We start from the raw sequence: 19,299 nt of genomic DNA on the forward strand, positions 1-19,299 counted from the left end.
CCATAGTGGGTAACTATAAATAGCCATATCTAATAAATAAGGTTTATTTCCTACATTACTTTTCTCTTACCTGTACCCCACTATACTCACAAGTATAGAGGGAAAGGTCCATACTCAAGACCTGCACAAAAGAAAGAGAAATTTTACAAAACTTTTTAATTGTGTGTGTGTTGATGGTGGGATTGCTTGAAAAAAATTGAATAAAAGGAAGGGATGAGGATAAAACTATCTTGGGATAGTTTTACACATTGATACAAAGGATCTCATAAACAAAACAAAAAACCATATCAAATCAATCTAGAAATTGGAGTACTGGTTACAATAATAGTTGGACTACCCAAATTATTCACCTTCCCCCAAAGAAATTCATATAGAGAGCCTGGCAGGGGGAAACTTTATTAAACATTTTCTTTGTCAAATTCGCATACAAAATTCATTGTAATGTGACAAGCCACATCATTCCAGCCCCCCGAGGTGATCATTTCTACACAGTCCTCCTCGTCATAAGCATTATTTGGTTCACCAGTGCTCCACTTGTTGAAGGTCTGCATAGGGGATCGGTCAGAGTAGACAAAGCTGCCTTCCTTCTCAAGGTCATTAATGCCAATGAAAACTCGGCTGAGGCCAGCTTGATTGATGTAGGAAGCAATGAGATTATTGGTGGCTTCATCCTTGGGCATGCTCAGGATCCCTCCTCTTCCTTGGCAGTAGAGCTGGGCGTCCACATACCGCTTCTGTTCTTTCACCAGCAGGTACGTCTTATTATCTGTCTCGCGCACACCAGCAACAGCTGCGGAGGAGGGCAGTGCTGAAAAGTGACCACTTGCATTTCTATAAACTTACTTAATGCATTCCATATAAGACAGACACAGCTGACCAACTAAAAAGCAAGCCAGATTCTTCCGAAAACCATTTCTTATATTTAGGAAGGGGAATATGGTTCCACAAACATCCCTACCTTTTTTAATGAACTTCAGCTCTGTTGTCAGCAGGGTCACTTGATTATCCATTTTACCAATGGCTGTTCGTAGTTGGCCACATTCACAAGGAATACCTAAAAAAGTATAAGAGCGGTCCAAAGGCCTACTTAGTGGAACACTCTTTTTCCATCAAGCCCAACCAAAGTTGACAAAAAGCCCATAAATCAGATACAAGTGCGTTACTAGAGTACTCTTTCCTCTGTGTTCACCAACAACCAGTCCTGAAAGTCATATAAATTCGTATTTAGATTGCACTATTTTGGCTTCAAATGCTCATCTTCTCCACACAGGCTTCCCCATGGAGAAGAACCACAGGAATAACTTTTTTTTTCCTGAACAGAGAACTCAGTTAACTGTGTTTAAGCAGGGCTTTCCTATTCTGATGCAAGGTGACCACATTTAAGCTAGGTCATTCTCACTGAGATTACTTCCTGTGATTTCCTGTATAATAGGAATCTATGGTGAAAACAAGAGACTAGTTCAAGTGTACAGGTAGTCCTCAACTTACAACAGTTTGCTTAGTGACTGTTCAAAGTTACAAAGGTACTGATAAAAGTGACTTATGAACATTTTTCACACAACTGTTTCAGCATCCCCATGGCCACACGATCAAAATTCAGATGCTTGGCAACTGAATTTATAACCGTTGTAGTTTTCCAGTGTCATGGGATCCCCTTTTGTGACTTTCTGATAAGCAAAGTCAATGGAGAAGCCAGATTCACTTAACAACTGTGTTACTAACTTAAGAACTGCAGTGATTCACTTAACAACTGTGGCAAGAACGGTCGTAAAATGGGGCAAAACTCAAGAAATGTCTCACTTAGCAACATAAATTTTGGGCTCAGTCGTGGTCATAAGTTGAGGACTACCTGTATTAGTGAACATGGGAGGAGGACTTGCACATGTATAGAAATTACACAGTCCTAATATGCCTTGTCATATTTTCTTACGCCTACCTATAAGATACTAACATTATTCATATAACTTAAGAGTTATTAAATTGCAAAATGGACTTTGAGAGATAGTACAGCCAGTTCCAATATAATTTACCTGGATCTCCATTTGGACCAGGTGGACCTATATCTCCATTATCTCCTTTTTGTCCTAAGAAAAAAGACAATTCAGCTTCTCAGCAAATGAGATTTTATTCTGTATCAATACATTATCAAGCCTGGATATTATCTTTTCAACACATAACTGGGAAAGTAATGCCTAATGAAATCAAATGTAATTCATACATAAATGTGTTTCAAAATCAAAATAAACATAATGTAATTTTATTGAATGACATCTGACAATTTCTTGAAGAAAATACATTCCTGCAACTAAGGAATAAAATTGAAGATGCTTCAGAACTTTTTAGTGTGTCCCTAGCATCGATACCATTAATGATTAATAATTGTTTAATAATACTATTAATAATACTGTTTATTTACTCTTTAAACTTGCTATCTCTGTGGTCTTTTCAAGTATCCTATCAAAATGCCATTGGCAGTGGCATATGTGATGCAAGCATACTGGATAACACACACACACACACACACACACACACAAAGAGAGATAGATAAATATTTTTTAGAAGAATATGAATGGGTATCTTAAATGGCAACCTGGAACTGTCTAAGTGCAGTGAGAATTCAAATCCAAATATCATTGGCAACTCAGAAAATCTCTGGAGATATTCTCCCTGGTTTCCTTCATCCTCCAGTTCATGAGGGTTTTCCTCTCCAAACATCTTTCTCCATACTAGAGGAAATGGGAAATGGGGGCTCTTCATCTCTTCCTGGATGAAAGAGTGAATAAGATCTGGCAGAAGATGCTACTGAGAAAGCCAGACTCTCTCCAGCTTATTTTGGCAGATGGGGATGGGAGTTCCAATACCTTCACCCTATCATATTACCTGCCAATGTGTAAGTGTCTTGGTGATAGTGTTCTTAAAAGTGCCAGTCCCATCTCCCTTTCACACTTGCTCACAAGGGAAAAAAAGTGGGGAGATAAATGGGCTGTTCTAAGTATTGTATTAACATATGTGAGAATACAAGGATAGGCCTGGAGTGGCAATCAATCTTACCCTTGCATTATCTCATATATTTCCCTAGCTGTACCAGGATTGTAATAATGAGCTGGGAGCCAAAAAAGACTTGGCTCCCATCTCATTACAGAGCATAGTGCTGGGTAAACCCCAAGAGGAGTGAAGCTGGGAGGACTCCAGTAATTTATTATCTGCACTGGGTGCAGATAAGGTACTTTGTGGGCTTAATTAAAATGTTGAAGTATGATAGCATACGAATCTGGAACTGCACATGTGATAACACATCATAAAAATAAGTGCTGAAGGATATGACAATAAGCCTTAATCGATGTATTAAATTTTTCCTGATACTGATTTAAAATATACTGGCTAACACGGTTAATAAATCAGTTAATTGGGAAGAAATAATATTTATAATTTTCTCTGACCTGTATCAAGAAACCCAAATTCATACATTTATCGTACTTCTAAGCCTTACATGTGACTTTTAGGTTAGTTTTTAAAATTTATTCTGCAAAAATATCTAAATATATATCATTAGTAAAAATTAAACTTAATATATTGTTCAAAGCTTAACACAGAATGAAGAAAAATATACCTTTTGAGCCTATGGGACCAACTTTTCCATGTCGCCCCATGCTACCTTTCTCCCCTTTGTCTCCCACTTCTCCTATAATATAAAAAATCAAAGACAAATTAAAAAGGCCTTCTGTTTTTATGAATTTCTAGTACCATATCTATTTTATAGCATGTCTTAATTAAAACTAACTCGTTAAAGCTGAAAGGAACAGAATGTGCAAGAGCGAAGGGAGGATAAAAAGAAATGGAAGAATGTGTGTTGAAAGAATTACTTCCAGTTATCATGGTCCACAGGGAGAGTGCATCATATTTGCTTGGAGTATACATGCTAAAGAGAAAAAGTTAACACGGTAATAGTGATTCAAGGAAGAAAATACTGCACACCAGCATGTGTTTATAAACAAAAAAGCTCCAGATAAAATAAATCCATCTTTATTATTGGCTTGTTTCATTTTCTCAGAGCTTAAAGCTTCAGAGACAACAAATTAGAATTACAATGCTGATTTTGGAAAATTTTACTTGAGAGATGTTTCTCCCCAGTCTTTTCTATTCATCCAATCTGGTCAGCCTGGATGGGCATGTTTCGGGTACCATTACCTAAAGAATGCTAGCAGGGCCCAGAAGATATGCCTTTTCTGCTATAGCACCTGAGCCATGGAACATTTTCCCTCTGGAGATAAGGGTAAATATGGAATTGTAATTTACAAAAAAAACAAAGAGTATTTTCAGATGCCAGTGTGATTCTTAACTCTTTCACTCTTTCAAGCAGTATTTTTTCCTCTTCTCCAGAAACAATTATTATTTGGGGTAGAATCTGGCATCTTTCAAAGTAATGAGGTTCTGTTGCAATCAGGGTGAGATCTGATCAGCAATTTTGGGTTATTTGGGGATGCTATTAGCTTGTCCACTCCCTCCCCCTCCCATTGATGGGTACATTTTCCCAATTCTAGGCACCAAAAGAAGAGGAGCAGATTTAAATGCTTCAATAGTTTGTATTTTCCACTACAAAACTCAAATCAACACAATATACAATAATTCTCAAATAAACCATTCCACCTGAATGCTAGTTTTAATAAATCAAAAGCTTAAGATTGAATTTAATTAGGTACAAACCTATATATGCAAGTATGACATTAAGAAAATATATACAAAAAGTATATTCTCCATTTATTATTAAGTAATGTTAATCCAATGCTTAATCAATTTTTAAAATAAGATTTACCTTTTTCCCCTGGAGGTCCAACTCGTCCAGGGCGGCCTGGAGCACCTTTTCCCCCCTTTTCTCCATTTTCCCCTATTATGTAATAAAACATAAGATAAAACCAACAAAATTATTCAAAATTCAGTGGTATTATGTTCAGAATTCAATTTTTGCAATGAAAATGACAGCATCATTCATATTGTTTGTCCTCTCTGTATGTGGTATTCTTCTCATTGTTTCAGCACTTGATCTCTATCAATGTTTACATTTTGAATTTTTTTTAAAAAAAGAGGAAAAGCAGAAAAATAGTTTTTTTGCTACAGAACTTCAAACTTTATAGACAATGGAAACATAACGGGTTTCAAAAAGCAAGTCTAAGAGAAAGTTATATGCGAATAACTAATAGAAGGGGGGAAGTAGTTTTGGTTTGGTCTGAAGAAACTAGATGGCAAAAAAAAATCAAACTTCTCTCTCCCTCTTTCCTGCTACCTTATGATTGTCCAAGTTTTTCACAGAAAGGATGCAATCATATTAACAGTGTTGAACTTTAGGGTGAAGAACTCATTCATCCTTACTTCAAACAATAACCTTGGATAGACCCTGGTTACTTGCTAAAAGTGACCTACTGTTGTACTCCATACCCATATCATTCCTTATATTTTCTATTTTCTCCTCTAAGGAGAAGATTAGATTTAGTTAGAGTATCTGAAGATACTTCAAGAACCTACACCATTACTGAGCTAGTAGCTATTATTTTGTTTCAGATAATAAGCCACTCTTTCCAAATGTGTCTTTTCAGGGATAAGCAACATCACTATATGATCACAGAATGACCATCAGACTATCATTTAACTAAGCAAGGCTATTGCAATTAATCATAGCTGATTATTACTGATCAGATCCTCTGCATTTACTCAGAGCCCGTTCTGTTAATTTTTTCTTTAAAAATGTTAAGACATCAGATTTCTTGACCTATAACACAGTATAGAATAAGTTAAGGAGTATAACATCTCACAACAAAACAGTGAAGGTCCTTGAAATACCTTCAGATATACTAATTAAATCTAATTTTCTCCTTAGGAGTGACAATATAAGGAATGTGCTGGGCATGGAGTGCAGTAGTCAAGGTCACTTTTAGCAAGTAACCAGAGTCTATCCAAGGTTATTGTCTGAGGTAAGGATGAATTATCCTTCAACAAAAAGTTCAACACTGTTAATGTGAGTGCCTCCTTCACCTTACTGAGATTAGCTGGCAGCCATAGCAAGTTAAATGTGTAGCTAAAAGTAAGGAAGGAATAGTAGGGTACAGCTGCTCTCTTTCCCATCACTACACATTTATTGCCAGGAATAGCAATATCTATCATACTATCTAGATTTTGATAATAGCATCTCAGACACATGGCTATTCCAGATGTGGTGGCCCCTTAGTTCAACTTCTTAGTCCTCTCAGAACTGCTCCTAACACCTCCCAGAAGAAATATTTGAGTTTGAGTTTGAGTTTTATTGTATTTATATCCCGCCCTTCTCCTTGCGGACTCAGGGCGGCTAACAGCCTGATAAAACAGATACAAAAATACCAAAGTAACTATAGTTAAAAACATAATTAAAAGAAGATATTAATATTGGCCTATGTTAATTAAAAATATTTTAAAACCCGGCTAAAAATTTCCCCTAGGCCAGTCCTGCTAGCTGAAACAACCATGTCTTAAGGGCGCGGCGGAAGGAAGGGAGATCCGGGATCACCCTGATCTCTGGGGGTAGTTCATTCCATAGGGTGGGAGCTCCCACCGAGAAGGCCGTCCCCCTGGGGGTCGCCAGCCGGCACTGTCTGGCTGACGGCACCCTGAGGAGACCCACTCTGTGGGAGCGTACTGGCCGATGGGAGGTAATCTGAGGCAGAAGGCGGTCTCGAAGATATCCAGGTCCGATGCCATGGAGCGCTTTGAAGGTGATAATCAACACCTTGAAGCGCACCCGGAAAGCCACCGGCAGCCAGTGNTGGTCTGCAGTACTAAGATTCAAACTGCACAGAAGTCAAGGACACATTGGATTTCAGCCAACAGATGAAAGACTCTATATCTCATTAGTGTACAGCTAAGCCAGGGAAATATCTGCCCTGACAGCTTAGCTCAGACACTGATGACTTTTTAGAGATTTTACATTAGCTGCAGTCTTCGTAGGTAGGCCATTTTGTGCTTCACTTCATTTCTTCATCAATCACCCTCACCATTATTACAGCTTCTAATTAGAGACTATGCTGAAGCATGAACAAAATTGGGGTTGTTTTTTCCTTCAGGCTTTCATTTTTTTTAGTTTTATATCTCAGTGTTCCCATTTCCTTGATCAAAGAGCAATTATTGTTAGAACTCAAGAATCATGCATAATTCTTAACCCTGATGTGGTATATTTTAGCAGACTTTTTTTTTTTTTTTTGCAAAACACTGCCAATTGTTCGGGCAGACTGAGCAAAGCAGTGCAGCTTTTCTAATTAAAGTTTTAATTTTGCAGATCAATAGGGAAATGAAGGTACACCACTTCCAATGTGATTTCCAAAGAAGGGGTCAAGATGCAAAGACTGGGCCAATAAGAAATAGCATATGAAATTGCATTATTAAGCAAACACTTTAATATTTCCATTTTTTTCTTCTATAAGAAGCCATATTCTTTCTTTGACATTATCTTTCAGAAAGATCAAGACAATGGGAGTGTGTAGAAATCAGTGTTTTTCACTAAGGAGGAGGCATTCCAGAAAGCCAAGGACAGACTGCTGAAGCAGATGGAAGCACCTGTGCTCCTTCCTCCTTCTCCCTTCATGGTCCTCTCCCATCATCAGGGCAATCCAGCTGCCAATCAAACAGCAGCATTGGGACGAGGCAAGAAAGAGGGAAGACAGGATGGCTGCCTGAGAGCTCTGAAGCCATAGGCTGAATAAATAGAACCAAAGCCCAGTAGTCAAAGTAAAAGGGGAAACTAAAAGTTAAACAACACACATGAGAAGACGTAACAGGAAAGTAGGCAGCAGCTGAGAAAGCTGCGGAGAGATATGTTTCTTTCCTTCCCTCATACTGGCATGAGGTAAACACTCTGTGAGTCATTTCCCTCAGATGGAGCAAATATTTGGAAAGATAGGAAAAGAATGAAGAAGCCCCACCAGGGGAAAAAAATTACTTCAACGGGTCAGAGATAGAAAGCAGAAATAAAAAAAAGACAACTGTAAAAGAGGGAGTCAAGCTATTTTCCAAAGCGCCTGAAGGCAGGACGAGAAGCAATGGGTGGAAACTGATCAAAGAGAGAAGCAACCTAGAACTAAGGAGAAACTTCCTGACAGTTAGAACAATTAACCAGTGGAACAACCTGCCTCCAGAAGCGGTGAACGCACCAACACTGGAAGTTTTTAACAAGAGACTCGACAGCCGTTTGTCTGAAATGGTGTAGGGTTCCTGCCTGGGTAGGGGGTTGGACTTGATGACCACCAAGGTCCCTTCCAACTTTATTATTATTATTATTATAGAGTGAGATAAAGATGCTGTATAGAAGGATTCAGACACAGAAATAGAGAGGTTAGCAATAAAGATATTGGAGATATAGAAAGATACGAGCATTTTTAAGCTTTCCTTTTGAAGTCTAAGTCTCTGCCCTCCCCCAAGTTAGTAAAGGGATACAAAAACCAATCAATTGTCCAAGTTTCTAGCTCTTCTTATCTAGCTATTGCTGATTTTTTAAAAAAATGTGTCCATGCTTTCCCATCATACATACAACACTTCAATGGAAAGGAGTGAAGAAAGCAATGGCTATATTCATGTCTTGTTCTAACCCAGGCCTTATAGAACAATAGAATAGAATAGAATAGAATAGAATAGAATAGAATAGAATAGAATAGAATAGAATAGAATAGAATAGAATGACCTTGGAGGTCTTCTCATCCAGACCCCTGCTCAAGCAGGAGAACCTATACCATTTCAGACAAGTGACTGTCCAGTCTCTTCTTGGGTTCAGATTACAAATAAGCACAACATGGCTTACAACTGAAAAAAGCAATTATGTTCCATTGGTTAATTTCTGTTTTATTTCCTTTTTTCAGTATTCCAAGCTTCCTCACAATAATAAAAGACTGCTTGTTCAGTTCAGATTTAAGGTTATTGTATCCTTAAGATAGCTGTATGAGAAAATTAGGAAAACAAATCCTAACTTAGTTTATTTGCAAATCATACCAATGCTTTCTTTATTTTCCCACAAAACTATCACTCATATAACTCCCTCAGCCTTAATTCTTCATGTTTACAAGCTTTTTTCTTCTGCATAATTGCTTAGACCCTGGTTCACAAAGTATTGTGGGAAAAACATCCAGATTATTTATAAAATTTATTATGTCTCATCTTTTTTAGTAACTCAAGGCAGTGAACATACCCAATATTTGTTCCTTCTATTTTTCCCAACAACCCTGTGAGGTGGGTTGAGCTGAGAGAGAGTGGCTGGCCCAACGTCACCCAGCCGGCTTTCATGCCTAAAGCAGGACTAGAATTCACAATCTCCTGGTTTCTATGGCCAGCCAGCACCTTCACTATTAGACCAACTGGTGCTTGAGTACAACATCTTTATAAGAAAGGAAGTGAGAATGCATATCATCAAAAAGGATTGTATATTAGATTGAAAACGAAAGAGAAAGTTTATTTTAGAACATGGGACACTTTTTATCAGTGGCTAGAAAAATGAGGTAGAGAGAAAGGAATTTAACATTATTAGTAAGTTAAATGTTAGAACCCAGACAATATGTTGCTGATAAAAAGATAAACACTTATGATTGTATATTAGAGATCTGCAATGGTTTAATAATAGAGATGTACATGGAAAATATTGTGTTTAATCTGGGCACAAAAGAATTCTCCACAAATTGTTCCATTAGAATGTTTCAAATTGGCTGTGTTCTGCAAATAAAAACTCGAAATAGCTTGAGCAGAATATTTTTGAGCAGAATGTATATATAGAGCAGGGGTGTCAAACTGCCGGCCCACGGGCCGGACGCATGATGAGAAAACCGTGCCCACCCCATTGCCAGAAATGGGGAAAAAGTTCCGATACGTCACACGACATCACATGACGTCGCGAGTTTGACATGTCTGATATAGAGTATTCTGGCCACTGGAAATAAAAGGACTATGGGAAGCTACCCTTCCTTTATCTTTTATCCTAGGTGTCCTGAATAAGTTGGATGGGGAGACCATGGTGATTACTATATAATATCCAAATTTCAAAGATCTGATATAGAGGATACTTTTAAAAAATTAAAAAATAAGTACAGTATCCATAGGAGACACAGCACTTTTCTCACTCACTGAAACATTTAAATCAAAAGCAAGCATCCCATCCCCCTTCCCAAGCATCCCATCCCCCTTCCCAAGCATAAAACAAGCAGACATCTTTTCAGTTACTTTAAATAAACTCTAGGTCAATCAATTGTTGTTTTTTTTATGAGTGCAAAAAATGCTGGTAATTTTTAATTGCATGAATAATTCTAAAACAACAAAATACAAGAAACAGGCATGGACATTTTGACTTGGAATGTTTTAGATATGTATTATAATTACACTGCTTGGATTCAATTCAAGAATACATTTTGGAGACAGGGAGCTATTTCTAGCAAAAGTGACCCAACTATCATTCCATCTTTTAGGATGAATTCATGAAGATGTTTTTAAAGCAGTAAGAGGCACTATAACATTTTAAACAAAGTTTTATTGTGGCATGGGTTTCTTCAGAAAATTAATTTATTTCATCCAATTCATTATGTAAAGTAATAAGCAGCACAATGGAGAATAAGCTCACTAAACAGTTAACATGAATACAAAGATTATAGTCAAAAGAAAATACGAACCACGCTAAATACCCCACCCCAAATCTACATTATTGGAATACTGTGAAATGAAAAATTAACAGAAGCTGCTAACTTGAGGCAACTGTTGCAGCAATCATTCAGATATATTTGTATTGATAAAAGATCTGATGATTTTACTAATTCCAGTGGTCCCTTTAATATTTCAACAATTATCTCAAAATCAGAGGCAATATACCATACATGACAGCTTTAAGATCTTCGGTAAAAAGAACAAGAATAAAAAGCTTTATTCCCAAATGGTTTCTATTTCTCCTAGAATTGACCATCAAATGTATGAAAGTGTCATGTTGTCTTTCATTTTTATTTTGTATCATAAGGCTTCCCAACTTCATTGACATTAAACTACCATTTGTTTACACTGTTGGTGATTCCTATTTTCATGATAAAAAGTCAAGAATGGCAACAAACCAGCCAACATTTCTAAAATAAGAATATAAAAAATAAGAGAAATAAGGCCGGTTACTCTCCTCCAAATTCTACATTCTGTTTATGCAAATTAAACCCATTCACTTATAAAATATTTGTTAGTTTTTTGATGGTGTGCAGGTATGTTCTAAAAAAATGAAATTTTATAAGTGAGGAACTAAAAATAGAGAAGCAGAAAATATCTCCAGGGCCAGTATCCAAGAAAATTAGATATACTTAGTGTAGCAAATAAGATTTGTGTGGTTGTTTATTGGGAATTCTGTGGAAGGACTGATTATAACCATTCAAAGCCCTCTATGATTGTTTGCTTAAGCTGCAGCTCCAATGACTGTTTCTTTATTATAGGCCAATTGCCACAAACTAGGAAAAGCTTAAGAGAAAAGTTGGCCTATTTCATTAAGAGAATGCAAGCCCGGTAATAATTACTAGAATGGCATCAGAACAATAAAAATGAAGAAGGAATGTCTGACATTTATGGGAAAAGATACACATATTACCTTTGAGGCCTGGAACCAAAATCTGAACAGAGCAGGATTCCTCTGCAATATGTTGAGCATATCCAGATCTTGGCAGAGACAGGAATGCAAGGCTAATTACAGAGACAAAGAAAACCAGATCACTCTTCATAATGAGCTTGTCCCTTACTCCTAAAGGGAGGAAAAATGAATAAACCATTAATAGGGATTCTAAGGACTGGAGAATTCTAATGTGTTTACTATCGTCTAAGGACACAATAATCTTTACAGCATATTAAAATATATGTTTAATATATGATAGCTTGCTAGCTAAGTTGCAAAGATTGTTGCTATTTTTTGATAATATATTTTATTGGGAAGGGACACTCAAGTTTCAGCAGAGTGAGAGTCTTTGTAATATAAATAGATTTTCCCCTAGATCTCATAATCTATATTTAAACCAACGAAAAAGAGTTTGGTTTGGTATACTTGTTCAAAATCCCCAAGAAAAAAAAAAAGGAACGGTCCTTCATATATACTCACAAAAAAAGATTGGAAAAAAAAACCTAATTTAGTGCATGGTGAGAATGATCTACATAAAGGTTCCCTGGGGAAGTCATGAACATATTTCCACACTGCTGAAAAAATTCAATTGAAAGGAAAACAAGCATCTTTGGGAAAAATCCCAAGTCCAGATGATTAGATGAGAAAATGTATAAAATAGTTGACTAAAAAATTGAAGAAAAAGGCTAAGAGAAAAATAATCACTAAGATCTTTCTTGGTTTTGACTGAAGCAAAAGCACCTATGTCTAGAGTTGTGCAAGGAAAAAATGCCAACACACCCCTCAGTTTTCAGTTACTTCTACTAATCTTGATTAGTTCACATAGCATGCCACAAAGATAGTAGCACTGTAGGCACTGGGGAAAAGGATAAAAACTCTCCTTTCTGTCCTCTGTCCTCAAATTCTATAACACACTTGTAATTTTGTAATATTACTGAACTATCTTCTTCTAGGAACAGGACATCAAGAGATTAGTTTGGGATTTTCAAGGATGGCATATAAACTTGTGGGCAATACAATTTCTTCTCAGTAAAGCTCTAAATGATATACTACCTACATTCTGGCACTGCTAAACTAGTATCAAAGCTAAAATTTGATCTATTACTGACTTTAATTTCTGTTCAAATATTTTATGTGTGGGTTAGGGTGTATTGTTGTTAGTTGCAAAGTCGTGTCCGACCCATTTGGCTCTTCTCCAGTGAGTCTTTCCTTCTCATTAGGTGGCCAAAGTATTTGATAGGGTGTATAGAATAGTATAAATATATCATTCCAATAATAACGTGATTTGTACAATATGCTGAAGTACAAACTAACCACATTTTAGTCTAGCCAGTACATTAACTGAACCTTGTAATTAATGTATCATTGAGTGCATATCATTAATTTATGGTTGAATGTCTGTCTTGCAAACCAAGAAAACAATGTTAAATAAGGATCAGCATGGATTAAGCTGCTGTGTATCACACATTATTCAGCAAGCTAACTTTCGTGGTGCAAGAACCCAACAGCCTTTGATATTAAAAATAAAATAAACCAGCATGGGGTAGCTGACAAAGATAAGAAGCAACTCTTCCTTCTTTCTGGATTTTGCTTTTTTAAAATTAGCTACTGCTTAATCTCTTCATTCTTTTCTCAGGTTAGTGAATTTTATCAATTGTAATAGACTTTCAGAGCAGCTGGACCTTTCCTGATATCAGCCTTTCATATGTATTGAACTAGCCATCTTATTGTATGCAACATGTCAGGAGGGTTGTGAAAATACATGGTTGTGCCTGTCAGAAATGACCAATTCAGCAAGTCTCCAAGCATAAACAGATGTTTGTAGACATACAGCTCCATATAATCAGGAAATCAGAATCTACCTGTGTTTTGGACAGTGTCTTGAAATGTTTAATGTAATTATTGGAATTTTGCTTTAATAAATTTATGTATTTAATAAATTTAATAAATAAATCTGTAGGAGGATAGAATAAAGAGGATATGGGAAGAAACAAAGAATTCTATTTTCTCTGTAACTTATTCCTCTCCATACCATTTGCTCTTTTGTGGACTGAAAAGAGTTCGGAAGGTGGGAAATACATAATCCATTGTGCAAATTTGTTTGCCTTAGAGGGAAAACAGTCAGACAATTCTCAATGCTTATAGAAACAGTTGCAATATTTTGAATTCATCCTTTTCTGTGATCATCTGTTTTCTGATTCTTTTGCTTTTCTTTATCTCCATAACATTTTCCTACTCTGCCAACCCATCTATTTGCATGTTTCACTATTTTCAAAGCTTTTTCACCTTCTGTTTTTGTGTTTTAGATTTAGCCTTGCTGTTTTGTTTCTTTTCCTGAAATAGACTTATTTAAAAAGTAGCACTTAATTTTAGCTAACTGCACCAAAATATTGGTCCACATTTTTTTCTAAAGCAAGGGGAACTATTCCAAAAATTGGTTAGCAATAGTAATATAGTACAATAAATTTGCTTGTGAGAATGTGCATCTCACATTCAATCCTAAGTGATCACAAAGTACAGTCACATATTTGAGGTCAGGGTTAAAAGTTAAAGACTATAAATTATAGCCTAGTTGGAAGTGATAATTTTATGGTTTGCCTACTTGAAGAGGACTGGTTTAGGGAAGGATGCTCCAGATCTCTAGTAGCTGCTTGAGAGGAAAAAGTAAATTTGGACTACTATATTCCATATTCTTCAACCAACACTTTATAGTTCATATTCTATATTTCTTAGCAATGTTGGGACACATGAGAGGGAAGAACCAGAACTGAACTTTTCAATTCCAGATATTGTACAAGTTGCTTTGCGCTTTTGTAGCATTTTATCTGTCTCTTAAATAGCTCCTTAAAAAAAACCCCACCCTTGCTGGGTTGTTTTTTTTTGTTTTCTGCTACACACTCTGTACAAAGAAACTCATTTATAATAGCACAGCATAAAATAAAAATATACTCCTATGCAATCTTGAACACTATATAAATCAATTTCAAATGTTTAATAACTTTTTAAATGTAAAGACACGAGCTGGTCTGTATTCTATGATATTAGATGACCTACATTGCAACAATTCCAGACTGATCCCAACTCAGTCCTGATCTGAAAGTCAGTAGTCTCTTCTTTATCCAGCTTCTATGAAAAAGAAATGTTATGCAGCCTACTCTCTTTTAAGTTAGGGGTTTGGCTGGCACAACCATCTTAGCATCACCTACCTTAGATTTGCTGAGAGAAGAAGCCTTGTAGCTGAGCTGCTGACTGAAAGGGCACGGCACCACAGATGGACCTCATTGCTACTATTTACAAAAGTCCGATAGGTTTTAATTTGAAGCGGGCTCAACTCCTGCTCTTCGACATTCAGCAAATCAGGCCCAACTGTTTGCAAGCGTTATCTATAAACAGCTTCCTGTTTGAAACAGCTCAGCTGTCCAGCAGGACGTTAATTAGGAGCAAAATGTGTGGGAACGCGGCAACGACCCATGATATAAACGACTGCTTTTGGCAGGGCACATTTTTGGGAATGCAGGACACTTCTCTTTTTGCTCCTCTCGCCTTCCCATGAAAAGAAGCCCCTTTGTTAACTCTTTCATGTCTAGTCTCTGATAGCGGCCATGTGAATAGGATCCTAGTAGAGCAAAGGTCTTCCTAAGTGCCTTGCTTGGGTTTTGAGCATGGATATTCAGAAAGAGCAGAAGGTTCCAGAGCTAAGATATGCCAGAAACATTAATGTTACACGTAAGGAGTGGGTGAATTCTAGCTTGGTGCAGCTTTGGCTAGAGTCAAGAATAACCGCATGGACAGAAAGATTCTGCACAGCTCCTTCTTTTAACATATTAGCTCATCATATGCAGATATTTTTAATCCAGTAACATACCTATTCTAAATTGGCACAACCCTGAATACCAGGACCTCCTTCTGCAGGAAATGTGGATGATTTCATGGACTATTTCAGAAAACTTCATTGTCCTTCGACAGCCTGTAGTACAAAGCCTCAGTAAGGTGCCCTAGTCTGGCACAGACTACATTAGAAAACAGAAGAATCGCATTATTCCCTTTTCAACATCAGCCTTGGATAGAAAGACACTTTCCTTTTATTTTATGCTTCCCCAGGGTAGGCAATCTGAAGTTTCCACTTATTTTCTTGATTCCCTGCTAACATTACTGAAAAATGATGGTGTGCTTTCTTCCAATAGGAAACTTTCAACAACTATTATCTGTCCTTAAATAGCCTTAAAAGTTTTTTTTTTAAATTGTCAAAGCCCACTAAGATCACTCCAGAATTCTGCCTCGAACCCACATTATAGCAATATCCCTTGTCTCCACTGTGGATCCTGCAAGCCCAACTGTTTATGGGTACATCCACCAAGAGATTGCCAGTCTACCTTAATATTACTTACCCCAAACAAGTGTCCTCTAAATTTACTGAGATAAGCCACAAAATTCCTATCTAAAATCTATAAAGATGTTTGAATTAAAAATCTAAATTAGACAACCTTGTTCATCCCTGTCTTTATCTCAAACCCATGTGGCAGAAGTTTCTTAACAATTTCTACACTTGTGTACAATGAATGACATGCCACAGCAGACTTGTCCCACCTAATTGACCTTGGCTGATTTTGAAAAAGCGGAGACAAGACTGGGATAGTATTTCAATGGGAGGCCACTAGGGAATTTCAGAGCTACAACCTACTCTGAGAAATTGATAAAACATTGTAGAGAAGAAAACTGACAATTGTGTCCATGCATTCACCTAGACTTGTGTTCCACTCAAGGGAATCTTGGCATTTAATAATTTCATCTATTCCAGTACATACAGATTAAGTCAGTCAATAGCTATTGTTTCAAGTTCAGTTTCCAAATATGAACTTAAAAAATTCATGTAGCTTTGTCATTTCCCTTAATGCATGTTTAAAAAAACCGAGTAAGTGAGGTTGTTTTTTCTAAGGGGTATTTATTCCCAGAGCAAATGAATGCTCGCCTCTTTCTCTTCATGAAGCAATGTCTATAAGAAGCTATTACTGGAAATGAAGGAATGAGATCCCACTTTTTCCTTGTCCTCAGCAAATCTTTGATTTTTATTATTCCTGAATACTTAATGAAATGTCTTATTGGGCTTCATCTTTCAGTAGCTATTTGAGCTATTACGGTGATGGCGAACCTTTTAGAGACCGAGTGCCCAAACTGCAACCCAAAACCCACTTATGCATCGTCAGGTGCTGGGTGGGTGTGGCCCATTGCCTGGGCGTGGCTGCAGTGGTAACGGTAGACTGGGTGGGACTACAAAGTTCAATCAATCAATTCCAACTTTGCAAGATCTTTTTTTTTCCCACAAGAAGTTGAAATTGAGATTGATTGAACCCTTTTTTTTTTTGCACACGGCAGCGGAAACCTAAAGCGAAAAGGTTTTATAAAACCCAGCTGAAGGCCTAGGACTGGGGCGACAGCACGTATGCCCACAGAGAGGGCTCTGAGTGCCGCCTCTGACACCCGTGCCATAGGTTCGCCACCACTGGGCTATTATCTCTGAAGGATAAGGATAAGCCTGCAGCCAAACCAAGTAGAAGCTGTTTTGAGATTGATGTCCACAGATTTTGATACTGCAGATGGTTCTCCATTGGAAATGACAGGATATGAATGTCAATGCCTTTTGCACCTGAACTATTCAAGAATCCACTTTGGCAATTATTTGGGTTTTCTAATAAATAGAAATTACTTCATCCATAGAGGCACAGGGCACTCTCTATGAATAGAAAGTTGCCACAGGTTAGAGAATTTGATATCTAGAACATGAACAAGTTCAACCTAACATTTTAATTTTCCGCTGCAAAATACTCTGCAGCCTTCAAATTATTTTTTTTTAAAAAAATGGTAAGTGAAAAATTATTAGAAAGGTTTATGGCATATATTGGTCAATGATAAAAAAAATATAAACGGTAACTTGGGCGAATCGAAGAAAGCACTACAGCATCGTTTTTGGTAGGGGAAATTTCCTTTTTTAAAAACAATTGTCCAGAATGTTGAAATCTCCATGACTTAAAATCTGCTAGATGAAAATGAAATTGTACCATTTCTGAAAAATTCTATGACAACTACCTCTGTAAAGTATAAAAGCAACTAGGCATTGCATTCAACCCCACTCCTATGTAGAGACAAACTTTTAATATGCAACTATAGCAAAGGATTTGACAAAATACAGGTTTCAGAAGAAAAACATAGTCAAGATAGAACTGGATCTCAGAGTATTTTTGTTTCGTACACTGAGCCAAATGAAGGCATAGAGTATAAAATTACTCAAATCTTCCATGGGTCAAGAATTCTTTTTTTTTAATGTAGATTCTTGATTTCATGCCTTGAGGTTTTTATAAAAATGGCAAGGTCAAGTGAATACTATGCAGCAGACTCTTGGGTTCTATGCTGTTCCCAGAAGAATAATTAAAACATTAGGCAGAAAATAAGACTTCCCACAATGCCATCAAGAACTTTTGTCTGTAGTGTATTAAGACTCTGCTACTGTAGTCACAGTAACAGTTAATGGTCCAACGAAGTGGCAAAAGTTTGCCCATTTTATAATTTTGTTGTTTCAAAACAATCATTTTAATGGGGAGAAAAAGTTGCAAGTTATGCTTTTTATATGTTGCTCACACCATCTCCAGCAGTTCCCATGAAGTCTAAAAACATAGCAGCCGACTGAGCTTGCAGAGTTTCTTTTGGCAATGGTTCTGGGAACGAGGACAAATTCATTTTGCAATATATCTTTCCTTTCCCGTTTTAAACCTCCATATGCACATATACACAAATGTAGTCCTTTGATCACTCAGTGAGGGCAAATGGATAAAAAAATAGACCAAAATAATCTGCAATTATGAGAATTCAAATGCAGCTTGCTTAGTTCACATTCTTCCAAACATGTTTCGTTTAAAGAAATAAGAGCAAAGCAGGGTGTCACTTTCACTAACTTCATTGTTAGTTTACAGAATGCATATTATGTGCTTTGTTGCCACCAAGTGCAGAATATATAACATAACCTGTAAGTCAACTTTTAAGTATTTTCAAACATAAAAAAGATTGAGAAACTTTTTCTGCAAGTCAGGGGCCTACAAGTCTTGGGCTGCAGCCTGTTTGGAACCGGGCCGTGCAAACAGCAGGCGACCACACAGCTCCATTTGTGGAAGTGGTGGGCACATGCAAGCACCATTCGCGCAAATGGAGTTGTGTGCATGCCACCACTTGCACGGAACCATCCCCCCCCAGCTGGTCCAAGCTGGAAAGTTTGGGGATTGCTGCCTTAAATGCTTTACATTATAGCCATGCAGGTATCCATTCAGAAGTTCCAAACTCAGCAGGCAAATGGATGTAGGATTGAAGTTTTACTCTTTTTAGGAAAATCAATTCAAAAACTGTTTAATGACACCCTACTTAACTCCAACCATTATTTCACATCTCTAAAAATGTTTGCATATGATTAATCTGTGAAAACATACCTGTCCTATAACCCAAAAAGATTATTGAAGCATTAAATGCAGTCCAATTTGCTTTAGTATTCTTCTAATGAGGACATTAAAAACATTTGGCATAGCCAAATAATTTAGAAATATGTCTAGGTGACATTTATTGGTGGCAAACCAAGACATAATGTATTTGTTAGGTTTTACACTAAACCGAACGTTTCAGGTCCTTTC

General features: G+C 37.0%; 1 protein-coding gene across 1 annotated transcript; it reads right to left on the bottom strand.

Annotated features, from left to right (window-relative positions):
* Positions 1-398: 398 nt before the first annotated feature.
* Positions 399-18,361, bottom strand: COLEC11 (collectin subfamily member 11). Its single transcript, XM_029285535.1, has 9 exons — positions 18,265-18,361; positions 11,609-11,758; positions 11,032-11,105; positions 5,707-5,764; positions 4,814-4,885; positions 3,611-3,682; positions 2,031-2,084; positions 959-1,054; positions 399-790 (listed from the first exon to the last, which is right to left on the bottom strand). The coding sequence occupies exons 1-9, from the start codon at positions 18,359-18,361 to the stop codon at positions 399-401; spliced, it is 1,065 nt and encodes a 354-aa protein (XP_029141368.1).
* Positions 18,362-19,299: the final 938 nt, after the last annotated feature.

The sequence above is a fragment of the Protobothrops mucrosquamatus genome, unplaced genomic scaffold (genome assembly GCF_001527695.2).
Source record: "Protobothrops mucrosquamatus isolate PMUCROS unplaced genomic scaffold, P.Mucros_1.0 scaffold1826, whole genome shotgun sequence".
Lineage (NCBI taxonomy): Eukaryota > Metazoa > Chordata > Lepidosauria > Squamata > Viperidae > Protobothrops > Protobothrops mucrosquamatus.

Bases quoted from the DNA above. Each gene is read 5' to 3' on its own strand.
- COLEC11 (XM_029285535.1), bottom strand. From the start codon at position 18,361: ATGAATTTGTCCTCGTTCCCAGAACCATTGCCAAAAGAAACTCTGCAA. The intron at 3,683-4,813 runs GTAAATCTTATT...TTTATATTATAG, and splicing joins TGGACCTCCAGGGGAAAAAG to GAGAAGTGGGAGACAAAGGG. The intron at 1,055-2,030 runs GTAAATTATATT...ATACTTTTTTAG, and splicing joins TGGTCCAAATGGAGATCCAG to GTATTCCTTGTGAATGTGGC.